This window comes from Bicyclus anynana, chromosome 22, assembly GCF_947172395.1.
Source record: "Bicyclus anynana chromosome 22, ilBicAnyn1.1, whole genome shotgun sequence".
Taxonomy (NCBI): Eukaryota; Metazoa; Arthropoda; class Insecta; order Lepidoptera; family Nymphalidae; genus Bicyclus; species Bicyclus anynana.
In genome coordinates, this window is record NC_069104.1 from 11877317 (window position 1) to 11904954 (window position 27638).

A 27638-nucleotide genomic window follows, 5' to 3' on the forward strand; every position below is an offset into this window, starting at 1 on the left:
TACAAATACTTGACAAATTATATATCTAAACCTTCCTTCTGAATCACTCCTTATCTATTAGTGAAAACCTTGGGAAAATCTGTTTAGTGGTTTTTAAGCTATACACAAACAGACAGCTGCAGAGGAGGATTTTGTGTTATAATATGTATAGATAATTTTTGGTTATTGTAATGATAATGTCTAGGTATAATAATAACTGAAACTGATTATTGTATATCATTTCAATAGATGACTAAATTCAAATTATATTTATTAGTTATAACTAAAACCTGCTGCTGTATGAGTGAGAGAAAGGGAAACCAAACTAAGTGGTGGTACAATGCGTCACATTATAGTTTACGCTCCCATTACAAGTTATCACTTTAAAATCAGTTAATAGTCAAGCAACTGATCAATGATGATTTAATATTTTTGATGGCCTCTGTGCTGCAGTGGTATGCCTGGTAGATTTGTAAGACGGAGGTCCTGGGATTGATTCCCAGCTGAGCCGATTCATGTTTTCCTAATTGGTCCAGGTCAAAGACGCCAAGTGATTTAGCGTTCGGGTACAATGTCGTGTAAAAGCCGAATGGGGTGTAGATTTTCATCCTCCTCCAAACAAGTTAGCCTGCTTTCATCTTAGATTGAATCATAAAGCAATGCAGTCAAGGGCTAACTAGTAAATAACGAAAAAAAAACCTTTTACTGCTGTGGCATTTGAGATTTTCTTTATACTTCTGAATATGCACCTCCACTTTCTTATATTCACAGATATGAGGAGGCGAGGCAGAATGATCGCATGAAAGACATAAAGGAGAATGAGTTGATAAAGCAAAAAATTGATGACAACAGAAAGAAGGCTATGGAGGCAGCCACAATCAAAGAACCAGTCACCCAGGGCCTACCAGGTATGTAAATACTAGAAATAATAAAAAATATACTTCTTTTTTCTTTGTTTATTTAAAAAAAAGTGTGAAAATGAAAGTTATTTAAAAAGTGTTTCCTTTTTGGAAAAAAGGAAAATGTCTGGTCTGGTAAAATAAAGATATAGTACTTGTAGAGCCTACTGTGATGTGGTAGACTAACATTAAACAGAATAATAAAGTAAATAAATATTATGACTTAACTAAAGATGGCTATGTGGTTAGTTTGTACCATTGAAGTAAGTGTGACAGGATTACCAGCAAAATCTCTCTATAACTTGCTTAAAGACCTTGGCCTCTCTAGAAGTGCATCTAGTTCTATATTAGAACAAGTATCCAAAGCTGCTCTAATAGGATCTTACCAAATATGGCTAGGCAGGGAGAACAACACGAGACATCTTTAAACCTATCATTCACAAGTCCAGGGATCTGCTTGGAGTTTTTTCTCTTCTAATTTGCATTCAATTAATCACTAGGCCCTGATGAGGTGACAATAAAGAGTGAACAACTGTACGCCACACTGAAGAGTGGGAAGCTGAAGGTGATGATACTGGACGTGAGGCCCGGGAAGGACTACATCGAGTCCCACATCAACCATCCCGCATGCATCAGTGTTCCCGAGGAGTGTATATCACCAGGGTGTGTTTATCTTGTTAAATAACTATATATAGTAAAAGTTCTTTATTTGCGGGGTACCTTTTTAGGGTTTGCCTTGTCCCTCTGTCAATCTGTCAGTGGTTTAGTTTAGCACAGAGACTATTACTACTAGAAAGCTGTAAATTAGCAGGACTAAGTACATTAAAAATGTCAACAAAGTAATTTAAATTACCTAGTACCTAGTACCTAGTAGTAAATTAGATTACCTCCCCTATATGTTAAGTGGAGATTAACTCATAGTGTGGAATCATTTCGATTAAGGGTATCCGTTTGTAAAATATTAAGCTTTTAAGAGCTAATTTTTAACCCTCTACGGGCTAAACAGTTGTTTATGGATACATAAAAAAAATTACGAGAGTAGGATAATTATAATATAACTATTGGACCCGGTCAAGCTTCGTTTTGACATAAGTGCACTTATTCTCTATCCCTACTCTACCCTTCTATACCCCTACCCCTACCCTACCACTACCCTACCTCTACCCTACCACTACCCTACCCCTACCCCTACCCTAATCCGTTAAGCCGTTCTCGAGTTTTAGCGAGACTAACGAACAGCAATTCATTTTTATATAATATATAGAAGATTAGAAATTACAAGGAAAATTATAACAGCTAAGAAGCAAAAAAAAAAAATTTTGGGGTTACATGCAATGTGAGAATGTTATTTTTCATCTATCTCTATCACATGGTGTAGGGTATCGGTATTGGTATTTTTGTACATTTCTATGGGATTAAAGGGCTAACTTAATCTATGGAACCCTACACTGCGCGTGGCTCGACACGCACTTGGTCGGTTTTTGTATGTTAACTTGGAATGTTTGGTTTTTTTATGACTTTCATGACATGAAGTATATAACAGTAGCGAAGGATAGAATACAAACTCCGGTTTAAAAAACTATATCTATACTTCTATAGTTTTTATGTTTGTCTGATTGAACGCGCTAATCTCAGGAACTACTGGTGCGATTTGAAAAATTCTTTCACTGTTAGATAGCCCATTTATCGAGGAAGGCTATAGGCTATATTCCCGTTTTTCTACGGGAACGGGAACCACGCGGGTAAAACCGCGCGGCGTCAGCTAGTATCTAGATACAGTACAACAATAAATATGCATGTATTTTTAAGGTAACCCGACGGGAATTAGGTTGCATGAATTTTCGTCGCTGGTATATAATGACCTCCTTTGTTCCAGCCAATCAGCGAACGTGTTGGAACAGACCCTACCGGCCGCGTCCAGGCCCGTGTGGGCGGAGCGCGCCTCCATGGACCTCATCGTCATGCTGGACTGGAACAGCTCCACCGTCATCCCTGGGAAAACTCTGTATCTACTGAAGACTATACTACTTAAGGTACTTGTTACTACTCTTTAGACTCTATAAGACTCCGCTGCTGTCTGTCTGTCCGTCTGTCTGTGACTAGGATGTATCTCACGAATCATGATAGACAGTTAAAATAGATATATTTTTGTTGTCGATATATCAAAATACACTTAAAACCTACTTTAAATCATGATTTTTTGGCGTTTTTATGTATAATGATATGGAACCCTGCGGGAGGTCGACTCGCACATGTACGGTTTTTTGCATTCTTCTCATTTATATTGTTGGGATTTTTACGTATTTTATTTTTGGGTCTGTGCGTGCAAAAATGCTGTATGTTTGTTATAGAAACAAAAACTACTCGATCGATTTAACGAAACTTAGTACAATTGTTATTAATTATACTTCTGGGCAGGTTATAGAATACTTTTCATCACGCTACGATCAATAGGAGCAGAGCAGTGAAGATAAATGTTGGGAAAACGGGTCTAAGTACTAAATAACATATTTACTCCTCCTTTTTTTGAAGTTGGTTAGTAAAATTGATTTTCAAAACTTTTTTCAGTGGGATGTCAAAGTCCGTTATGCCAGACAGCCGCTGTCACTGCTGGGTGGTTACGAGGACTGGCTGCTGAAGTACCCAGCGTTCACCACAAACCCACAACCCACCACGCCACGACACGACGCCATGCTCGACGACATGTTGGGTGAGTGGCTCTAGAATTGGGTACTAGAATTTTAATATAAACAATGTTAATTTTGTATAGTACAATGGATTGTGGACCTGAAATATGTCAATATTAATGGGGATGATGACTAGGTTTGAATATATTGATTTTTATGATACATTCAGGTAAATAAGGTAATTCGGTTAATTAACTAATTTATACATAAAAAGCAAAGATTGTCTGGATATTTGCAAAATAAATAAGATTATAAAATTTCAAAATGTATTAAATTTTTTTTATCGTAATTAGATGAAAATTCATACAGTTTTAGCTTCCTTACATTAAATGTGACATTTTTCTATAAATGAACTATAAACATAAACGCACAAATAACAAAGATATTAGTAATTTTGTTTGAACGCCCATACAAACCTAACGATCAGCGAACCAACGACGTCACTAACTCGTGCCATTTTGTATGGAGCGTTTTTCAGGGATCCGCGGCAGCGCCGCAAATCTGACCCTTTAAATCCCTGTAACTCCGAAAGTAATGATCACAGATACCCTGTTGCTTTTGCAAAATTGCTTTGCTATTAGTATACTCTTAATTTATATACAATTTAAAAAACTGTCATCATCCCTATTATAAAATAATGTTAATGTGACATCATGAAACAGTTGAAATCCAACGTCATGACCAACGTCACCCAACAGCGTTTTGGCTCGTATTGTCAAAAAAATATTTAAAAATTAAAATTTTTATGTAATCACGTCTCAAAAAAATATAATCCTATTTTTTCTCTCAAAAAAATATAATAATATTTTTTCAATCTAGTAGAATGCTAATGCAAAATTTAAGGCCCTTATAAAAAAAGTGTCAACTAGCTATTTGGCTACCATACATATTACATACCTATGGAAAAGCATGGATTGACAAACTTTCCTTCTTAAAATAAAGTATATCTAATTATCGCCTCAGACTGATTACATAAGGACTAGTATTGCACCCAAATTCAGGAACTAAATAATTGTCTGTAATTTTCTTCTTAGATTAGGTATATATCTTATACTCAACTTACTAACTAGAAGTTGTTGACCGTTTTTACACCATTCAACTACACAAAAATGTATTTTTACGGAGCTCTTTAACAGACGAACACGATCACAACTATGACACATCAATTCTTCAAAATTTTCAAATTCTTCAAATTCATGTGTCATTGTTTGTATAACCCATGTTTTATCTAATTCTTAGTTTTGTTTTAAGTTTGGCTATTTTACTTTTGCTTTAAGTTACTTACTAAAATTTATAACCTTTGAGTTTAGTTGTGAAATTAACAGTTTCCTTTTATTTTTTAACTAATTCCTAGTGTATGTTGTTGTTTTTTTTTTCTCTTTCTCTGTTTTTAATTTGTGTAAATTTATGTTAATTAATTTTTTGACTTTTTTTTAACACTTAATTTTTAATTGTTAGTACGACCTACACTTTATGCTTGATGTGACTACCTTTAAGTAAAGTTATATGTGTTTCTATACCCTATTTATTAAGTTTTTTAATTCTGTATACACATAATTTTGTTGGTGGTCCAAATAATAAATAAATAAATAAATAAATTCTATAGCGACAGTTTTTATAATCGCATGAGATCGTTGATTATATACTTTGACAGAAAAGTAACGTCTTTATGTAATTAGTCTGAGGGTTATCGCAGGGTCTACGTCCGTGATGATGATTATAATGAATACATTGTGTTCCAGGAGAGATTGACTACCCAAACTGGTCGGACCTGAGCCCGCCCGCAATAACTGTCAATCGAGTTGCCAAGCCAACGGGAGGTCCTCTCATAGACAGGACTAGCAAGGTAACTTTAATTATTTCAATTTCAAAGTAAACTACACTAAAAACTCGGTTATTATACAGGTGGCCGGGGGGTTGACGTTTTAAGCTAAAATTTGGATGCCTTGTAACGAAGAGTATCCGAATCATCCCCATGTATATTCTACAATTTTGCTTAGGAGATAGAATTTTTTATAATTTTTCTGCAATTTTGGCCTAATGTTGGTTTATTTTTTTGAAAAATACATGTTTTGCTCACATTTTGCTTTCAATCTCAGGAAAAGCTAACTTATTTTCTTAAATTTTTGTTTTTCGTTATATTGTTTAATTTACTTGCAATTAGGTAAAAATGGTTTTGGCGCTCACGTCATAAAATTTGCGTCGTGCGTCAATCGCTCCGTGCTTTTCACTCACATGAAAGTCATAATTCGGCGTCTCGTTTGCGCTTCGAATTTTATCCATATCTTACCGACGCGCTGCGTGCTCTTAACTAGGCATTGTGGAACTTACTTAAAATTTTTTAAAAGTCGCAAAGTCAAAATTACGGTTCTAACTCAACACTTGCGGAAATTTTAAAATTAAGTTTAAAAAAAATTTCAATATAATAGAAACTATAAAGTAAATAAGGTGTCAACTAGCCTATTTAATGGTGATTCCATTAGCCTTAAACTAAGCTTGCCTTAGAAAGAATCAATCAAAGCTTTTGTACAAACAGATGGCTGCAGTGCAGCTGTATGAAGAAAGGTCTAGAAGCATGCAGAACATTCTAGAACAGCAGGAGCGCATCGCTGACACATCACTCACACTTGAGATGCAACGGTTGGAAGCGGAGCAGGTCAGTCACATGTGCTACAAATCTATACTAATATTATAAAGAGGTAAAGTTTGTAAGTTTGTAAGTTTGTCACATTTTTTAAATGGGGTAATCTTCGGAACTACTGGTCCGATATTAAAAATTCTTTCATCAGTAGAATGCTACATTATCGGGGAGTGCCATAGGCTATATTTTATATTGGTATCATATATATTAGCCGAGTTATCACAGTTTTTGTCATACAGGTCGGACTGAAAATCCTCTTAAACAGACTTATTCGCATGCGCTGCCTTAACTATTGTGTAAAATTGAAATTAATGTATGGAGACTTTATGTATCTTTAAAAGTTCTACAAAAAAGTCCGCGACACCATATATCTATATTCTATATATTAGCAGATATAGTACCTTTTGTGTTTAAAAAATTAATAATTTTATATACTTAGGTTTACGTCATTATTTATACACCTAAACTTTAATCCTTATTAAAATAAATTATTTAATAATCACAAGGATATTATGGAGATAAGATTTGCCCTTTACAGTATGTTAATTTCTTAAATAGTTACGGAGAAAATACAAAATTTCTAAAAGACGCAGAAATTCCGCTATATGACGCCCGGCGCTTTCATTTACGTAGTTCCCGTTCCCGTGTGAATATGGGGATCAAACATAGCCTATAACACTCGCAAATAACGTAGCTTTCTATTGGTAAAACAATTTTCCAAATCGGTCCAGTAGATCCAGAGATTACCTCCTACAACCACACCAACTTTACCTCTTTATATTATTAGCATAGAAGTCTCTATTTCTCTTGGTCATACCAGCACTCTCGAAGGACTGGACCGATTTTGCTAAGGGTAGGAGTAAGATAGAGAAGTTACAGGGTAGGGTAGGGTACGGGTAGGGAAGCGTAGGGGTAGGTTAGGTTTAGAGCCGGGTTTAGGGTAGTGGTAGGGTAGGGGTAGAGGTAGGGTAGTGGTAGGGTAGAGGTACGGGTAGGATAGGGAAGTGGTAGGGTAGGGGTAGGATAGGCGTGAGATAGGGGTACGGGTGGGATAGGGGTAGGAAAAGGATAGGGTTCGGGGAGGGTAGGGGTAGGCGTAGGATGGGGGTAGGGGTAGGATGGGAGTAGGGGTAGGGTGGGGGTAGGGGTAGGGTAGGGGTAGGGTAGATGTAGGGGTTGGGTAGGGTAGGGTTGGGGTAGTGGTAGGGTAGGGGTAGGGTAGGGGTAGTAGTAATGTTGACATCGAAATTTACGCGGACGAAGTCGCGGGCGTCCGCTAGTAAATTATAAGATTCTATAACAATTCAATAATTAAAAAAAAAACCCGACTCCCTAAAGGTCGCCATTGACGGTCAATTATTCTCACGTTTGTGAAAAGCAAACGGCAGTACCAACGCGGCATACTAGACAAGTCATGTACGCATTGACCAACACACGATCAATTATAGTCGTGGGTGCTACAGAAACGTGAGAATAATTGACTGTTTCTGGCTAGCATAATCAGCTTGCACCTAGTCAACCGCCTCGCGTATTTTGTATAGTACATACTCCGTGAGTTTTACCTAAGTTTTCATAATTAATTAATATTTTGATTTTAACATAAAATTACTGAATTTATTATATTATATAATATTATACTTTCAAAAAATATAGTTTTCAAAATTTTTAATAAATGACGAAGACAAACTCCTTTTTTGAAGTCGGTTAAAACCACTATTATGCATCGATTTCATGATATTAGGGCTTAAACAGTATTATGATTACCAGGATTGGGAGAAGATACGGCAGCAGAACGAGGATGAGCAGCGAGACGAAATCCGTGCCATGTACAAGCTTCGGGAACAGGAGATCATATCGCAGCTGATGCAGCTCGAGAGCAAGCAGTATGACATGGTGGGTGCAGGTCCCATATTATGTGTTCTTTTTTTTTTCATTGTTTACAAGTTAGCCCTTGATTACAATCTCACCTGATGGTAAGTGACGATGCAATCTAAGATGGAAGTGGGCTAACTTGATGAGGAGGATGAAAGTCCACACCCTTTTCGGTCCCTACACAACATCGTACCGGAACGCTAAATTGCTTGGCGGTACGTCTTTGCCGGTAGGGTGGAAGCCTCCCACCAGCTAGACCTGGACCAATTAAGAAAACCTTAATCGGCCCAGCTGGGGATCGAACCCAGGATCTCCGTCTTGTAAATCTGGCCGTCAAAAAAAAAAAGTTCAATAAAATGTAATTTGTTTATCTACTCAAAAAACATATCCCACCTTGCATCAGTGAGGAATAAGGGTCCGAAATATATTAATATCAATTAATAAAAGTTAAGGATTTCTTATAAAACTTTATTTAAAAAACATGTATTTTTTTTTTTCAAAATTTTCAATCGTCAAAAACGCTGTCGTCCATTTTGTGACGTCACAATGTTACTTGATGTACTGATCGTCAAACTAATTGTTAACTTATATTTTTGTCAAACGCTCCGTTTGTAAAGGATTTGTTAACGTGACGTCATGAAACAGTTGAAATATAGACCATAATGGTCGACACGCGTTTTGGCTCATATTGTCAAAAATATATTTAAAAATAAAAAATGTCATTGTAATCACATCTCAAAAAATATGATGATATTTTTCCAATCTAGTAGAACGATAATGAACAATTTAAGACTATTAGAAAAAAGTCTTATCTTGTCTATTATGTGATTGTTAAAATTGCCGTAATGGTATTCTTCATTCTCCTCAGGAACAAGAAAACCAATCTCTCCGCGAGAAGCTGGAGGAGTACCAGCGGAGAGAGAAGGAGGAAGCGGAGACCATCGCGGAGAATATCGCCAAGGCGGCAGAACTCTCCGGCGCTGACTCTGAGGCACAGGGTATGATAATATAACCGTTTTCCCCCCAAAGGGCAGAAAACGATTATTTAGGTTTCAGCCGAAGCTTGATCCACTTACGAGATTACCCTCCAAATTTTGCCCGTTTGCATCATTTCATTGGGTAAATGAGGTTTTGACATAACATCACGCCGTCATCCGCCGGCATGTCGCTTGACAGTTGTCAATGTCAATCAGTACTCTCGTAAGCCGGCAAGGCATGAAATTTTAGTGGATCAAGCTTCGGCTGAAACCTAAATAATCGTTTTCTGCCCTTTGGGGGGAAAACGGTTATATTTAGGTGTTCGAGCCTTCAGCTTGATCCACTTACGAGATGTGTTTATATTCTGCCGGCGATGGCAAGGCGTACTGTGATGACCATTTTTTATGATAGTAAAAGAAATGATAATCATTATACATGTAAATTAATGATCAACGACGTTTAAATTATCAGTATATAAATCAGTATATTATCAGTGATTATCATAGAGACAAAATATTTTTCTCATCTCTGAAGTAATTAACTAGATATCAAATTTAATTGATATTAAAATTATTGTCATTTAATTAATCACAGTTATTAATGTAGATTTCACCCAAAAGTAACACACATATTTTTATTAATTGATATTTTATTTAATGGTAACAACAAAACCTATACAACCCTATATTCATTTAAATTGGTGTAAATATGCTGCACTTAATGCTGTAAAGTAGTAAAGTAAACCTCAAAACATCTGAGGAACTTCTTCAAGACAGCGTAGATATATTGACTACCCACTTTAAATTTCTATTGTATTTTATTAAATCTGTATTTACAGATGCTTTTAAAATTATCTGAGAAAGCTGAAAACGTGCTAATTTCAATAAGCTTCGCAGTTATACCGAAATGACTGCGAGCAGCTACTTTAATCTTTGTCTTCTGCTAGACATAATAAACAAACCAGATTCATTGACATGTCCAATAATTTCTTTACCCAAATATAACAAATTTGTAATATCAGTTTGTACTAATAGATATAGCCCTCTGACTACATAAAGTTAACCAAACCAATGTTTGATCTGTATTTTGTCAGAACCGTACTGTGTATAGTCAAAACATGAACTCTCCACTCAAGATAAAAACAAGAAGTCATGACATGCTACTTAAATAAGCTATCGGTTGAGTATATAAATAGACTCATAGGTGACCAACCATGTTAGAGGTTTTGGTTTTAAAATTGGTTTCAATGCTAGTCTAACTTTAGGTTGATCAAGTACCTAGGTAATTATCTACTCGATAATTTTTGGGTTTATAAACCTATTTGACTAAGGATTTCTAAAGATCAATAGTTCTGAGTACGAGTTCTGATTTATTTATTAAGTATTTGCAAAAATGAAGTCCTACCGAAGTAGTATCTAACTGTTAACCCATTCCAACATATCCAGGCTTGATTACACGTATTAATTGTGAATTTACGCCAAGCTGTTTCTAAAATATTCTGTCCTCTGTTGCCAAGGACCTTAGTAGTACAGCAAGCACATACAATATGTTACTGAATGTGACCTGTTGGTACTCGCGAAAGAAATGTTAGATTGTTAATTGTAAATGGTTGGCTCTTGGTTCTCTGGTACAATGGAGACCTGGAGAAGAGGAATATCATAAACTTTCTCTCCTATCTGGAGCTACCAGAAGATAGGTTCTCAAGCAGTGATTAAGATGTCTCGAATTATAGGTACTAGCGTTGAAGATGGAAATAAGCTAGGGCCACCACAGCCTTTAGTTTAAGTCTTTGCTGAAGACGTCGACGAATGGGCAATACTAGAAAAGCAATCATATTTTAGATTGGTTAGATCACTGCCCTTGTACTGGTAAACAAGTCTACTTCTGGTTTTTCCATCACCTTGAATGTTGTCTGAAGAGCTTCGTAACTTTAGAATTTAATCTTGCAATTCTAATTATCGGTATAGACCCGTCTATAATCCCAGAAAAGTACCTGGCTTAGGTATATTTGAAGTTGGTTAGCTAAATCTAGAATTTACTGCTTAATGCAAAGAGGTATAGATTTATATATTTGTTATCTTCTTGAAATATTGCATACAGTTTTTTCTATCTAAGGTCCTTTCTCACTCGCTCTCTCATAGAAAATCCAATACAATCCATAATATCTCTTTAAGCTTGTGTCAAACATGTTGCCGTTCATTTTAAAAACTGTTTATGAATATTAAGTTTCTTATAGTTCTCTACTGAATCCTACTGCATCTGATGTTATAAAATTTCAAGTAGATGGTCTTCTCTAATACGTATGCAGATATATTGTATAATGTATACTGAATGAGGCGAGGAGCATGCATAATTTATAAATATTATACACTGCTATAACAGTTGCAAGCCACCATGCCCACCAGCGAAATTTCTTTATGAGTAAGTAGCATTTCTTGACTGTTCTTTTGTACTGTCTTTGGCGACATACAGGCGATTTTCCTATTTGTGTTGACATGAGATTGAATTTTCGATAGTTTATATAGATACCACCCAATATTGGGTAGCTGTATCTACCACCTATATGATGAATAGAGGCAGTATGCTTGAATCGTTGTTAAAAAGAATATCATCTATAAGTAAAGTAACTAAGTATAAGTAGGATGAAATCTGAATTTATTTATTTATTTATTTATTTAAGCCTTTCAATCTAAATTACATAATATTTATTACAGTTAAATTTATTACAGTTAAATTTCATCCCACTGCTGGGCAAAGGCCTCCCCCTTCCTCTTCCATTGTGTCCTTTCCATTGCTGATCGGGTCCAGTATGTCCCTTCAAAGGCAATCAGATCGTCTTTCCATCTACTAATTGGTCTGCCTCTTTTTCTTTTTTCCTCCCTTGGGCACCACGATGTTGTTATGCTACTCCAATCGTCATTTAATTTTCTTGTTATGTGTCCTGCCCAGTTCCATTTCAACCTCTTTGTTATTTTTCCTACGTCTTTCACTTTACTTTTTAGTCGAATATGGGTATTTGGCACCCTTTCAATCAATTTTATGTTTAAGAAGTTTCTTTCCATGTTGCGTTGTGTTGTTTTTAGTCTCTTTATATGGTTTCTATTCAATGCCCATGTTTGACAACCATAGGTAAGGGATGGTGTTATACATGCATCAAAAGTTTTCGCTTTGAGACTTACTGGTATGTCCTTGTTTTTAAAGATATATTTTAGGCTCCAGTATTTATTCCAACCTTGTTGTATTCTTTTATTGATTTCCATTTCCTGCCAATTTTTAAATGATACGGTTTGTCCTAGATATGTGTATTTATCTACAACTTCTAATTTAGTGTTATTTATTTCAATATTTATAGATTCGTCTGTACTTCCCATTATTTTTGTTTTTTTCATATTCATAGATAGCCCAACTGATTTGCTTTCTAGTTCTAAACCTTGTATCATTATTTTTAAGTCATCTACTGTGTTTGAAAACAATACGACATCATCCGCAAATCGAAGGTTCGTTAACTTTTGACCATATACTTTAATTCCCAATTTCTCCCACTTAGTCCTTAGTTTTAAGAATATATTCTGAAGAACTGAGTTAAATAATTTTGGGGACATTGGGTCTCCTTGTTTTACGCCCCTTTCAATCTGGAATTTTTTGCCTTTTGATTCAAGTTTTATTAGTGCTTCGTTATTGGTATACAGTTTTCTGATCAATTCAATGTACGCTTTTGGTATTCCATCCATTTTCAAGGCGTTCCATAGTGATTTGTGTTCAATAGAATCAAATGCTTTATTAAAGTCAATGAATGCTATGAACAGGGCTATTTGATATTCTTTTGACTTTTCCATTATTTGTTGTATGCTTTGTAGATGATCGCATGTTGAGTAGTTTGTTCTAAATCCTGCTTGTTCTGGTGGTTGTTGTAAGTCTAGATATGTGTTAATTCGTTTAGTTATAATTTTTGAGAATATTTTGTAGAGATTTGTGATCATGGTGATGGGTCTGTAGTTGTTTATATCGTAGTAGTTTCCTTTCTTATGTATAAGTGTTATTTCTGATGTTAACCATTGTGATGGTATGTCCTTGTCTTGTAAAATTTTATTGAACAGTTCGGTAACAGCATCTATAAGAGCTTCTTTTCCTAATTTTAAGCTTCTAGGGCTTATTTTGTCTGGTCCTGATGATTTATTTATACTCAACGAGTTTAATGCGTTTTCTACCTCAGCAGATAAGATATCTGGTATTGGGTCTTCTTCAGTATTATACTGGTAGATATTTTTCTCATCATTTTTGTTATATATGTCATCTACTGTGCTGGTGTATAGTTCTTTATAAAAATTTGTGGCAATTTCCATTAGGTTACACCTGTTTTTTTCTATATTTTTATTTTGATTTTGAAGGCCAGGGATCCATTTTTTCCCTATTTCTGTTTTTTGTTTTATTGCTTTAAATGATCTAGATGATTGTATTGTGTCTATGATTTCCTGTGTTCGTTGTTGTCTTTTTTCTTTTCTTATTTGTCTTTTGGTCATCCTATTGATGTCTTTTAACTCCTGTCTTTCTTCATTAGTTTTATGAGGTTTCATGTTCAGCTCTATTCTTCTATCTATTAGTTTCATAAGTTCTGAAGAAAATATATATGCGTTAGTATTCTTTATAAATTCCTTACTAATTTCCGCTTCCTTTATACAATTCTCTATTTTGTTATAATAAGTTTGTACATTATATTTTGCTGTGTTTGGTATTTCGGATAATAGGTTCTTCAGCTTGATGTTATACCCTTCTTGATTGATGTTGCTATATAATTTAGTATGAGGGGTTGGTGGCTTTCTTTTTATTATTTCCTTTATTGTTACTATACTACGTAGTATTCTATGGTCAGTAAAAAACTTGAACTTGTTAATGACATCGACGTCTTCAAATATAGTATTGTTTTTACATAGAAAATAATCAATTTCGTTTTTTGTTTGGGAATCAGGGGAGAGCCATGTCCATTTTCTGTTATTTCGTTTTTTGAAGAAAGTGTTTATTATTTTCAGTTGGTTATTTCGACAGAAATTTAAAAGCATTTGCCCTCTAGTGTTTCTATTACCATATCCAAAGTTACCCATGTTTTGTTTTTCTTCGTCTGTGGTAATTTTTCCTATTTTACTATTAAAATCTCCCTGTATAATCAAGGTTTCGTTTTTTGTGTCTTCAATAATCATCTTAATCATATCGTACATGTTATCGACTACTTCGTCGTCATAATCAGTTGTGGGCATGTATATTTGTAGTATAGCTATAGTATGTTTCTCAGAAAGTTGTAATTTCATAAGTGCAATTCTGTCTGAGTAGGACTTAATTTCCTTGATTTGATGCTTCCATTTTTTGTGTATGAAAAATCCCACTCCATTTCTTCTAGTGTCTTCTCCATAATAGTACATGACATGATCTTGTAGTTCAATAATTTCTTCGCCTTTTAATCTCACTTCACTCAATCCTAGAATGTCGCATTTTACATCTTTGAGGGCTTGAGTTAGTTCCGTTATTCTTGATTCACATTTCAAAGTTCTTACATTAAGTGTTGCTACGTACAACTTTGTATATTGGTATTTATTCTTTAAATAATTGTTATAATAGTGTTCTCCAAATATAGGAAGGGGGGTTTGGTCTTTAGTAATTCTCACGGTGACCGGCCGTCTTGAGATTACGTTTTCAATATTTTTATTCAATTGCATAGTTTGTCTAGAAGTTAGGTTTGAGTTCCGGTTGGTATTTGCTGTTAGTTGCTATTGCATTTGCATACCTGTTTTTTCATAAGTTAATGAGTTTGATCTATTTCTCATTAAATCAAACGCATTCCTTCTATTTATTTTGGAAGACGATTTATTTTCAGCTTTATTTCCTCCTGTTTGATTATCAGAGTTTTCTTGAGGTGTAGGCGACGAAATCTGAAATCTGAATTACTTAGCTAAATATATATCCATTAACAAATCTATACAGAGTTATCATTCTACAAAGTAGACATTTTTCAAAAGTTTAAGAACAGAAACCGTCTATGAGGCAGGGAAAGATGTGGCTTGTGATACCTTTGCCTGTACGTTCAAGATATATAAAGCGACGGAATGATTGTATCGGCAAATCAAATAAGCTTTTGTGGGATCATATATGACAGATTGACAAACTTAGAGAAGTAATGCAAACAAAGTGTAATTTTAGATCCAGGCACACTTAATTAAGTGCATGAATATTTTGAGCACTAAGATCTTTTCTGACTTCAAATATAATTTATTTATTTTTCCTTCTCATATTTAGTTCGTGGACATTTTCTCGAGCCATAGCTTCTATAGAGTGACCTGTTTTAATTGGGTCTGGTACCGGGAATCGAACCCGAGCCTTTATGTGTGAGCCAAGTATCTAGCCAATAATGACTAACCCATACCGGAAAATATTTATTTATTACATCTTGCATTTTAATATGATAAAGCCAGTTGACTTTCGGTGGCTAAATGGGTGTTGTACAGTGAAATACATTGCAAAAGATTGTGGAATCTCTTATTAGAGGCTTTATATATAGGTCTCAGGCATTGTATGATTGCCACCCTTTTTGTATCTAAAGTGCAGTCATGTATCACGAGTATCTGAAGTGCAACATTTACTGTCACTGTCACTGCATTATGAAGTGATTGTCTGTGAACGCGGGGTCATCTTTGCTAATGCACTATTTAGTATTATCTTCAGTCAAGTGAAGACTGGACTGTTGTTGTATATTCAAATATTCGCGAAGCTTCTGAGAATGATATCCTTGCTTGGCTAGGAATTTTTACTGCATGTCCCATTTTGCTTTAAGATAAAGTATTTATCAAAATAAAAAGATTAGTTTCCTGGTCTTGCTTGTCTTGCTAAGATAATCTTTCAACTGAACGGGAGCAATCCAACAATATTCAGTATTTATATACTCTAATAACATTGTATGATGCTTGGTTCTAAGATTTTATTACGTTGCTCCAATAAACTTTCTGTGCAAAGTAAATTTTTCTTCCGATACAGTCAAGATGAGGCAACTTCGTCCATAAGGAAGGCCATCAACTGGATCTCTTAATATATACAAAGCCTCTAAAAATAGAGGAAGGGCAGTAAGGACAAAGAACATCCGTTTTAAAGAACCTATTATCGTATGCATCGATCAGAAAGATTTGTTTCATTGTTGAAAGTAGGAAATAAATCAGGACTCACAACAGTAGTTAAATAATTATGTTAGCTTCAAATGATAAGTATGCTTTTGCGTTCTCTAAGCCCATGTGAGCTTTAGACACTATAAACATGCGGTAGATGGAGAGTAGGTATAGTGAAACGCAGTAAACGCGTAATTTTCATATTCCACTGAAATCTTTTCTTCGAACACATCCAGGTTTGATGTGTTACCAAGGAGCTTCAATATTGATAATACAAATTCATCAAGCATTTATAACTTTCTTAAAGACTCCCAATCAACTTGAGTTATGTATTCCATGATCTATAAAGATCGTCATTAAGCTGATTACTGACGTTCAGGGACCCTGGTAATTGAAAAGTACCCAAATACGCGCCTTAGACTTCAGGCGCGCAGCCGACAAGGCAGCTGTCAGAGGTCACTTAAAGGACAAGCAAATAGCAAATAGCTGACAAATAGGCATCGTAAACGCCGGCCGTCTCAGCCAAAGCATCGACGGTCAACTCAGATGACGTCTCAATTAGCGAATCAGCCGTGCAGCCGACATTCCAGGCGACGCGTTGGTCAACATCCCAGACGACGCGTCAGCCGATATTTTAGACAACGTCTCAATCAGCGAATCAGCCGACATCTCAAACGACACGTCAGCCGACATCTCAGATGAAGTCCCATTAAACGACACCTCAGCCTCAGTCTGTGCGGCCGACGTCTGCACAGCCGACGTCTGTACAGCCGACGTCTCAGCCGACGTCTGTACAGCCGACGTCTGTACAGCCGACGTCTGAGCAGCCGACGTCTCAGCCGACGTCTGATCAGCCGACGTCTCAGCCGACGTCTGAGCAGCCGACGTCTCAGCCGACATCTCGGCTGACGTCTCAGCCGACGTCTGAGCAGCCGACGTCTCAGCTGACGTCTGCGCAGCCGACATCTCGGCCGACGTCTCAGCCGACGTCTGAGCAGCTGACGTCTGCGCAGCCGACATCTCGGCCGACGTCTCAGCCGTAGTCTGAGCAGCCGACGTCTCAGACGACGTCCCAGGTGGGACGTCATCTGCTCATCATTCAGTAGGACTATACAGCGAGTCTGCCGTCCGAAGAGCGGGCATTCGCTAAGATGAAAAAGAGAAAAACTCTCATTCAGTATAGATCTACATAGCAAGTCTGCCGTCCGAAGAGCGGGCATTCGCTAAGATGAAAAAGCTTGTCGGGAGTCACGTGGACACTCGACAGCGAACAATACACATCGGTCGTACAAGATGGCTACGATTTTTTCGTTACTGTCTTCATTTGGTAACTAGGTCTATCCAGCGAGTCTACCGTCCGGAGAGCGGGTATTCGCTTAGAATTGAGAATAATCTCTCATCTAACTAGACCGTTGACAAAAATATTCTCCAACAAATTTCACTGTGCACTATCACTATTTATTAATATGTATTCACATTTAACACTGCTCACTTAACAAAATTTGAAGACGTACTGATTGACATTGACAACTGTCAAGCGACATGCCGGCGGATGACGGCGTGATGTTATGTCAAAACCTCATTTACCCAATGAAATGTAGGGTAGGAACACTGCAAACGGGCAAAATTTGGAGGGTAATCTCGTAAGTGGATCAAGCTGAAGGCTCGAACACCTAAATAATAATAAAAACAATTTATTACACAAAAAAAACAAAATAGGCTACTTGCCTCTTTTGTAAATAGTGTTTAAACTGAATTATTGACTGAAGTGACGTCATTCTTAAAGGCTACGTTTCACTTAGAGCTTTTTGCTACTAGAGTTTAATAGTGTTTCCCTTAGTTTAATAGCGTTTCACTTAGTGTTTCCCATATTATCTATATTTTTTTATAAAGAATGGCTGAAAATGAAAAAATGCTTTTTAAAAGTGGCAATTTTGTATTTCTACATCAACACTTTAAACACAACATACACATTACTTGAGTTTATAATTGCAATGTTCGCAAGCAAGTGGAACGGGAACGACTGCAGTTGTGAGTGAGATCGTTAGAAACCAAGTGGAACGTAGATTATAGATTACAGCGTAATATATCACGTCACCGCAAACGCCAATCACAGACCGATGCCTTTAACCGAATGTCTGCAAATATACTCGAGTGGGGTCACAATCTAAAGTGCACTGATGACTTGATCGAGAGTGTAATAGATAATCATGAGGATTTTTCAATAATTTAAATTTTATTGATTTCATGTATTATTTTATTTTTGATAGAAGTTTTACTTGAGTCGTGTGGTCCAAGTCATAGGGTTGTTTCTATATTTGCTATATTGTTGTGGTACAGCGGAGGAGCGGTCGCGGCAAGCGGCGGCGCGGGACTTGGCCGCCAAACGCGCGCGCATAGCCGCCGTGCACGCGCAGAGGGACGAGCTGGACCGCCGCCGCGAGCTCATGGAGTGCGAGCGCAAGCGGAAACTGGCTGAAGCGCGCTCCAAGCGGAAACCCTACGAGAAGGTAATGTCACGTTATAGCGCGGGACATAGCCGCCGTGCACGCGCAGAGGGACGAGCTGGACCGCCGCCGCGAGCTCATGGAGTGCGAGCGCAAGCGGAAACTGGCTGAAGCGCGCTCCAAGCGGAAACCCTACGAGAAGGTAATGTCACGTTATAGCGCGGGACATAGCCGCCGTGCACGCGCAGAGGGACGAGCTGGACCGCCGCCGCGAGCTCATGGAGTGCGAGCGCAAGCGGAAACTGGCTGAAGCGCGCTCCAAGCGGAAACCCTACGAGAAGGTAATGTCACGTTATAGCGCGGGACATAGCCGCCGTGCACGCGCAGAGGGACGAGCTGGACCGCCGCCGCGAGCTCATGGAGTGCGAGCGCAAGCGGAAACTGGCTGAAGCGCGCTCCAAGCGGAAACCCTACGAGAAGGTAATGTCACGTTATAGCGCGGGACATAGCCGCCGTGCACGCGCAGAGGGACGAGCTGGACCGCCGCCGCGAGCTCATGGAGTGCGAGCGCAAGCGGAAACTGGCTGAAGCGCGCTCCAAGCGGAAACCCTACGAGAAGGTAATGTCACGTTATAGCGCGGGACATAGCCGCCGTGCACGCGCAGAGGGACGAGCTGGACCGCCGCCGCGAGCTCATGGAGTGCGAGCGCAAGCGGAAACTGGCTGAAGCGCGCTCCAAGCGGAAACCCTACGAGAAGGTAATGTCACGTTATAGCGCGGGACATAGCCGCCGTGCACGCGCAGAGGGACGAGCTGGACCGCCGCCGCGAGCTCATGGAGTGCGAGCGCAAGCGGAAACTGGCTGAAGCGCGCTCCAAGCGGAAACCCTACGAGAAGGTAATGTCACGTTATAGCGCGGGACATAGCCGCCGTGCACGCGCAGAGGGACGAGCTGGACCGCCGCCGCGAGCTCATGGAGTGCGAGCGCAAGCGGAAACTGGCTGAAGCGCGCTCCAAGCGGAAACCCTACGAGAAGGTAATGTCACGTTATAGCGCGGGACATAGCCGCCGTGCACGCGCAGAGAGACGAGCTTTTATATTAAAAAAATCTAAAATAATATCGACTGTTTATTTGTTGGCAGGAAGAAGATGGCGACGCTTACATGGGCTCCCCGACTGACAGCACAGAATCGGCTGGCCTCAACCGGTCGCAGTCCACGCCCAATATAGCCAAGGTTTGTACATCATCATTAATGACCTATATTTGGCTCACTGTTGAGCTCGAGTCTCCTCTCAGAATGAGAGGGGTTAGGCCAATAGTCCACCACACTGGCCCAATGCGGATTGGCCGACTTCACACACGTAGAGAATTAAGAAAATTCAGGTAATGCTTGCGGCTTGGCACCGTCTTCAAAGTGATCTTAAGCTATCACATACGATGTTATTTTTCGCTTCTTAGTCGATTTTTGTGATTTTGAAGTCGGTTAATTTTTTTTTGTTAAAAAGATCCAAATTTTTCTGTTTAGTTTAGTTTAGTGTGCCCTAACATTTAATTTTCATAAAAATCAGTGAACGAAATCAGTTTCATTCAGTGAACGTACGGGCAATTTTGTTATTTTCATTTTAACACAAAATTACTGAACCTATTTTCATGAAAATTAAATGGGACCAATCTGGAAGTATACTCTATCAATCAAAAAAGGAATTTTTAAAATTGGTTAAGAAATTACGAAGTTATGCGGTAACAAACATAATGAAAATAAAAAGAATACAAACGCGTCGGATTGAGAACCCATTTTTTTTTAAGTCGGTTAAAAATTGAGGATACTGGAATAAAAAGTCTTTATTCGGTTTAAAGATATTTATTTCTCCTTAACACTTAACTTAGAGTTAACATATCGTCATTGATGCAGACAGCATGCATTATTGAGCCGTGATAGCCCAGTGGATATGACCTCTGCCTCCAATTCCGGAGGGTGCGGGTTCGAATCCGGTCCGGGGTATGCACCTCCAACTTTTCAGTTGTGTGCATTTTAAGGAATTAAATATCACGTGTCTCAAACGGTGAAGGAAAACATCGTGAGGAAACCTGTATACCAGAGAATTATCTTAATTCTCTGCGTGTGTGAAGTCTGCCAATCCGCATTGGGAACGCGTGGTGGACTATTGGCCTAACCCCTCTCATTCTGAGAGGAGACTCGAGCTCAGCAGTGAGCCGAATATGGGTTGATGACGAATGCATTATTGTAACAAAATTTTAATTACATTGTTTTTTCAATATTTTGTCCAAGTTTGTGACTAAGAGAGAGAGTTCTTTTATTAAGAATATTGTTTTTTTCTTCCGTGGTACAGCTGTCGTCGGACGAGGACGAGCCGCCGACGCCGACGTTCGACCGCAGCACGAAGCCCAGCAAGGTGGTGCCGCCCAGCGAGCTGCGCCACAGGGACTTCCAGCCCGTGTGGGGCGACGTGGTGAGTGTCTGTGTCATTGTAGTTATTTTTTTTTAATTCTATACGCACGCTTGATTTATATAGCTTGGCAAATTCGGTCGTAACACTCCCGATGGTCCGCGCGGGCGACTTCATACCCGAGCAGTCTTGTCCCCCCGTCGCCCGCATATCATGGGAGTGTCATCAACGAACTTGCCAATCTATAGTATGAGATCCGGAATAAGAAATGTATACCCTCATCTGTTATTTAATTGGGATAAGATATAAATGATAGAATATATTTCACATTGACACACTGCACGTATATTGCCTAGTTAAATTGCGGCCGGATAGTGTTAAATGATTATTTTTTGAGCAGTGATAGCCCAGTGGATATGACCTCTGCTTCCAATTCCTAGCCAATCAATGGCCTAACTCTTCTTATTCTGAGAGGAGACTCAAGCTCAGCAAACCCAAATAAGGTTTGATAATGATGATAATATTTTTTTTTTAATTTAATTAATCTCCTTCCGTCATTGGTTAATTAAAAAAAATGTACACTAGTTAATAGAAATTACCCAAAAGAATTGCAAAAAAAGTAAAGGTTGCCTTCTTTTCACACTTCAATTGTGGTGTTGCTAGATATAAACAGTTAAATATTGTTATTTATATAACTTATTAGTTATTCAGTCATTTAATATGTCTAATGGAGGCTTTTTTATGCTTAATTTATGTATAAGGTTGTCTTTGATCTACTTCCTGCTTTCCTAGATTTTGTATGAAAAATGTGTTTGGCTACAATTTAACTAAGCAAGCTATTTATTGAATGTGTCACTGTGAACATTATCTATCATTTATTTCATAGCACTAATGAATAACAGATGAGGATATATATTTCTAATGCCGGATCTTAGACTAGGAGTAAGCTGGTGATAGCGGTACAAAAATTGTAATCGAAAAGTTTCAAAAGCGCCATCTGTAGTAAGACTGGTAAACTATGATACAACACAAGTAAGCCCAGCGCCGAATGCGTTTAGTCTTTGACGGCATAATAGGCTAGTTGACACTCTTTTTAAATGGTCTTAGATAGTTCATGGTCGCGTGGCGCAGTGGGCAGTGACCCTGTTTTCTGCATCCACGGCCGTGGGTTCGATTCCCACAACTGGAAAATATTTTAGTGATGAGCATGGATATTTTCCAGTGTCTGTGTGTATTTATACATTATATAAGTATTTATATGTAGTATATAATTGTATATTAATATTATAATATCAACTATCTTAGCACCCATAACACAAGCTACTCTGTATGCTTACTTTGGGGCTAGATAGTGATGTGTATTGTTTAAGTATATTTATTATTTATTTTATTTATTTATTCATTATCGTTGTACTAGATTGAAAAAGAATCATATCTTTTAAACGCGATTATATGAAAATTTTAGTTTTTAAATATGTTTTGACAATACGAGCCAAAGCGCCTGTCGGCCATGACAGTGTATATTTCAACTGTTTCATGACGTCATTATAATAAATCCCATACAAATGGAGCGTTTGACAAAAGAGTTTCACGCGGACGAAGTCGCGGGCATCCGCTAGTTTTTTTATATTAAATTTGATATGAGTCAACTAGCCTATTGTGAACTAATTAGTAGAAGCTTGTGAAGCAAGTCTGACACGAGAGATGGCGCTACTAGACGTTGAGAGGGATTCCCTTTTTTATGTATTTTTTACGTTACAAGTAAACCAACCAGTTTAACCAATTTCCCATAAGAACGAGCTTCTATACCTATTCGGCTGTATGTATGTTTTACAAGCATATATCAGAGTGTTTTCATTTTGGATATTCAAGAAAAGTCAGGATATTCAATACACTCACAGCTCTCGAGATCTTTGCATATTTTCGTCACCATTTTATATTGTACTGTAAGAATGACCTTTCATCCCTAAATATATGTTATATGGTATTCCTTCTTAGGACTCGTATTAAACATTATGCGTCTGTATTTTTGTAAGAACCCCGTAAACGATTAAACTTTTCGTCAACATTGATTTTTTGATGACTTAATGAAAAAGTCAAGTTTCACAAGCAAATTTGTCAAAAATTTTTTATAAATACATAAAAATAAAATTGAAGTGCCTATTTTTAATTTTAAAATGTGTTTTTATTTTCAAGTGCTTATAGTTACACGATTTAAAAAAATCATTAAAATCTTTTAATAGCTGCGTGAGAGTGTAAAAAACCACACTCACTTTTGTATTAATAATATAAGTAATTTAAAACAAACACTACACCCAAAAAACGTGTGTACCGCAGTGGCATCGCGGGTTAAAACCCCAAGTTCAGTTGCTAAGCTAATTACCCACAGAGGTTGTCCAATTTGCTCACGTGCGCGACAACGTCGGCTTACTCGCACGTTTGTAGTGACAGGCGAGTCACATTGTTGACGGATAACGCTTTTCACACCACCATCATTAAAAACCCATATTTAGCTCACTATTGAGCACGAGTCTCCTCTGAATCAGAGGGTTTGGACCTTAGTCAACCACGCTGGCCCGATGCGGATTGGCAGACTTCACATACGTAGGGAATTGAATTCTCATGTATGAATGTTTCGTCACGATTCCTTCACTGTTTGAGACGCGTGATATTTAATTTCCTAAAATGTACATAACTGAAAAGTTGGTGCTGCATGCCCGGACCAGATTCGAAACTACGCGGTCGGAATCGAAGGCAGAGGTGATATCCACTGGGCTATCACGTTCTCTCACTACATATAAGCTATCATTATCAGTCTATTTTCACGGCCCAACACAGGGCTAAGGCTTATAGCCATGTGGCACGTCGATTCTCTTTCTACAAATGCTAGAGCTTCGCAAGCTAGAAAAAAATATGGGAATGACAAATCCGATCGATAACTCGATCACGTCAACTGTCGATAGCGAATGTCATCACATGGCTAGCTAGACCCACCCTACGTGCGTAGGGTAATTATTCGTCATTTTAAAGTTAACGTTAAAGTTTGTTTTATAATCTGTCTGACAAAGGACATTGGTTCCTCATATAAAATTTCTAAGAAAATTGAAAAAAAAAAACTAGCGGACGCCCGCCATTTTGTCCGCGTGGAAATCGTTTCTTACCCTTTTTTTCGTTAATACCTTTAGACCTCCGGCAACTACCTTAAACGGTGTTCTTAATCTCGTGATGAGTGACATTTCGCTTTTATATATTTCGAAGATTATGCCTTATACTTCGATGATTGGTTACCTGCTGCCAATGCCTTCCAAACATAATACTTGCATTGCTATAAAAATGCGATTTATATACATACACACTCTTCATTGGAACAAAAATGTGATGTCTGTGTTAGCGCGTGTTGATTTCAACGCGTATTGGTGTATGGCTTCACGCGGCTTAGTGGATAGTGGATATGATCAATCACATTTCACTGCCTCGCTACTTTATGTCTGTCTGTTTACCCGTGTCGGGAAACGTGACCGTAGTTTTTGTTAACGGTCGTTAATTAGTTTTCATCTAATTTGCGTCATAATTATAGTTAATACACGAAGTGCAGGGTTTCATGTCACTACTTTCATGAGAGAGTGAGAGCTTGGAGCTAAGACCTAATTCGTTCGTTATCAACCCATATTCGGCTCACTGCTGACCTCGAGTCTCTTCTCAGAATGAGATGGGTTAGGCCAATAGTCCACCACGCTGGCCCAATGCGGATTGGCAGACTTCGCACACGCAGAGAATTTTCTTCATTTTCTTCTTATGATGTTTTTCCTTCACCGTTTAAGACACGTGATATTTAATTTCTTAAAATGCTATCACGGTTCTAGGACTCAATAAAACTTTGATAAATCTAGTGGTCGCGTATACCCTCCATCTGATTGCCACATCGAACTGCGATTGACAGTCTTTAGTGACACTTGTGGGAGAATGATGAATCGATTGACGAAAGACTTATCAAAATCGATCTTCGTGTTTAGTCTCTAGAGCGTCACAAAGGAACAAACATACACTGACTGACTGATAAACAAACCTTTTTTTGACCATAGATGTATTTACAGTTTACATAAAAACGTTTTAGCTTAACATTATACCTTTGTCCTATGATTTGTAAGCAGTGTCAACAAAACAAATATAACCTAAAGAGCCTATTTTGCTTGGCTTGGCCTCTAAAATGATCAGTAAATAGGATAGATTTATAATATCATCACCATCATCATCATATCAGCCGATGGACGTCCACTGCAGGACATAGGCATTTTGTAGGGACTTCCAAACGTCACGATACTGAGCCACCTGCATCCAGCGAATCCCTGCGACTCGCTTGATGTCGTCAGTCCACCTGGTGGGGGGTCGGCCAACACTGCGCTTACTAGTGCGGGGTCGCCATTCCAGCACTTTGGGACCCCAACGTCCATCGGCTCTTCGAACTATGTGCCCCGTCCATTGCCACTTCAGCTTCGCAACTCGTTGAGCTATGTCGGTGACTTTGGTTCTTTTGTGGATCTCCTCATTTCTGATTCGATCACGCAGAGATACTCCTAACATAGCTCGTTCCATCGCCCGCTGTGTGACTCTGAGCCTTCTTATGAGGCTCATAGTTAGCGACCAAGTCTCGGTAATCAAATTCAAAAATCAACTTAGTATGGGTTAATAATATATCCCAAAATAACTTTTTAAATTAAGATCACTTCGTTTAGTCAGTTCAAAGTGAACTTTAACACGTATATAACATCGCGTCAAGTGTATGAACAGTTAGTGCTGTAATGAAAATTAAAGAAATGCTAGCGGTCAGAATTGAACGAGCCAGAACGCCCCGGCGGCACGCGACGCCGCGCTGAACAGAAATAACCCTTGAAATGTTAATTACATGAAAATACTTCATGATATTTCAAGATTCCCTTGCTTGTAGTCCACAAAAGTTATATATTTCGTGTTTTTTTTTAACGAAAGCACAGTAGCTTTTGTATTTTTGTGTTATACGTCTATATTCGTAACATCTGTCTCGATTTTTAGCTTATACGATTTCCAAACATGCTGGGTGTCCTAATGTTGAGTTTTAATTTCTAGGTGGCCTCTAGATTTACAAACTCACTTTTAAAGCCCGCTAATAAGTAGATATGTGGGGATGCCCGGGACTTTGTAGTAATTTGTTCTTTCTCCAGTAAATCCTATGGTCACCACATTTTTTTCGGGACTAAAAGTTCTCACAATCCATTTCACTTGAAAGAGTATTTACACATTCAAATGTTCCCCTTTATAATATTAGTGTGATACCTCGGTGCATGCGACCTTAATAGCGAGTTAGTAAATAACAACAATGTCCGACGGCTAGTTTAAAGACATAAACGTTTACAAACAAGTTCAATAAACAGGGTGCGTCGAAGGCGGCGAGCGAGCGATCTATCAAGCCGAGCACCACGCTGTATAACTCCTCGCCGCCACCTTGATACGGTGACCATGGTGCATCTGTTACGAAGGACAAAACAAAAAATATACTTTGAAAAACCTTATAGTAGTGCTTTTTAATTGACTTTAATAGTACTGGTTATATGTTTGTCTCTATGTAGGTTTATGTCAATTGTTTTCGTGCAAACAGTTGAATTGGAATATAATTATCTGTAGTCAATTCGGTAACTCCAGTGACCTTAGCAAATAGGTTTCCAGCGAATCAAAGGCTCCATCTAAGTCCACAAACGCCAAGCTAATTTTATTATTTAATATATAGTTTAACCGTGATCATATGCCACTTACCTTAAAGATTATTTGGCTTAAGCAAAGTGGTCAAAATATCATCTTTTTTGCCTCGCCGGGTAAGAATCTACATATACTCGGTGCACGCGAACTTAATATTGAGTTAATAAGTAACAACAATGTCCGACGGCTAGTTTAAAGACATAAACGTTTACAAACAAGTTCAATAAACAGGGTGCGTCGAAGGCAGCGAACGGGCGATCTATCAAGCCGAGCACCACGCTGTATAACTCCTCGCCGCCACCTTGATGCGGTGACCATGATATATGTGTTACGAAGGACTTGACAAAAGAAATATTTTCAAAACCTTTTAGCACCTACTATTTTTTGACTGTGGCTCTATGTATGTTCATTTATCTGTCAATTGTTTTTGTAGTCAACTTGGCAACCCTGTAGTGACCTTAGTACAGCTGTGGAGCAGTAGGTTTCCACCGAAGGTTTTGTCTAACTCCATAAACGCCAAGCAAACTTAAATGTATTTAATACAAATTCTTAGTAATGTTTACAAGGTAACCATAATGGTATAGGAGCTAGAGCTGGCTAGACTTTCCTCATTCTATAAAAACTGAAAGTTTTTCAGTACGTTAGTTAAGTAATGGAATTCGATTCATGGTGGTTTTGACTTTTTGAGACAGACCAAAGTAAGCGTAGCTTGATTCCATAGCTGAACCCTAAATCGTCCTGACATACATACTTGGTTTTATATTTAATTTTGGTTAATATGGGAAATTATTAGTTATTGCCTAGCTTCGTCATTCGTGGCAATCTTTCGTAAACACCGTTAAACATTAAAC

The 27638-nt window shown here is 38.0% G+C and overlaps 1 protein-coding gene across 3 annotated transcripts in view; it reads left to right on the plus strand.

The window, feature by feature from the left end:
• Positions 1 to 27638, plus strand: part of LOC112057717 (ubiquitin carboxyl-terminal hydrolase 8) — a 43748-nt gene that overhangs the window by 1365 nt on the left and 14745 nt on the right. The window contains exons 3-13 of one of the 3 annotated variants that reach the window (XM_024098239.2): positions 751 to 887; positions 1379 to 1541; positions 2755 to 2911; positions 3447 to 3588; positions 5308 to 5411; positions 6102 to 6221; positions 7974 to 8099; positions 8947 to 9076; positions 18542 to 18711; positions 19791 to 19883; positions 21001 to 21120. In XM_024098239.2, the coding sequence (XP_023954007.2) occupies positions 751 to 887; positions 1379 to 1541; positions 2755 to 2911; positions 3447 to 3588; positions 5308 to 5411; positions 6102 to 6221; positions 7974 to 8099; positions 8947 to 9076; positions 18542 to 18711; positions 19791 to 19883; positions 21001 to 21120 (1462 nt within the window). Of the gene's footprint in view, positions 1 to 750; positions 888 to 1378; positions 1542 to 2754; positions 2912 to 3446; positions 3589 to 5307; positions 5412 to 6101; positions 6222 to 7973; positions 8100 to 8946; positions 9077 to 18541; positions 18712 to 19575; positions 19685 to 19790; positions 19884 to 21000; positions 21127 to 27638 lie in introns of those variants that run through there. The other 2 variants (XM_052888474.1, XM_052888475.1) reach the window with 2 other exon arrangements.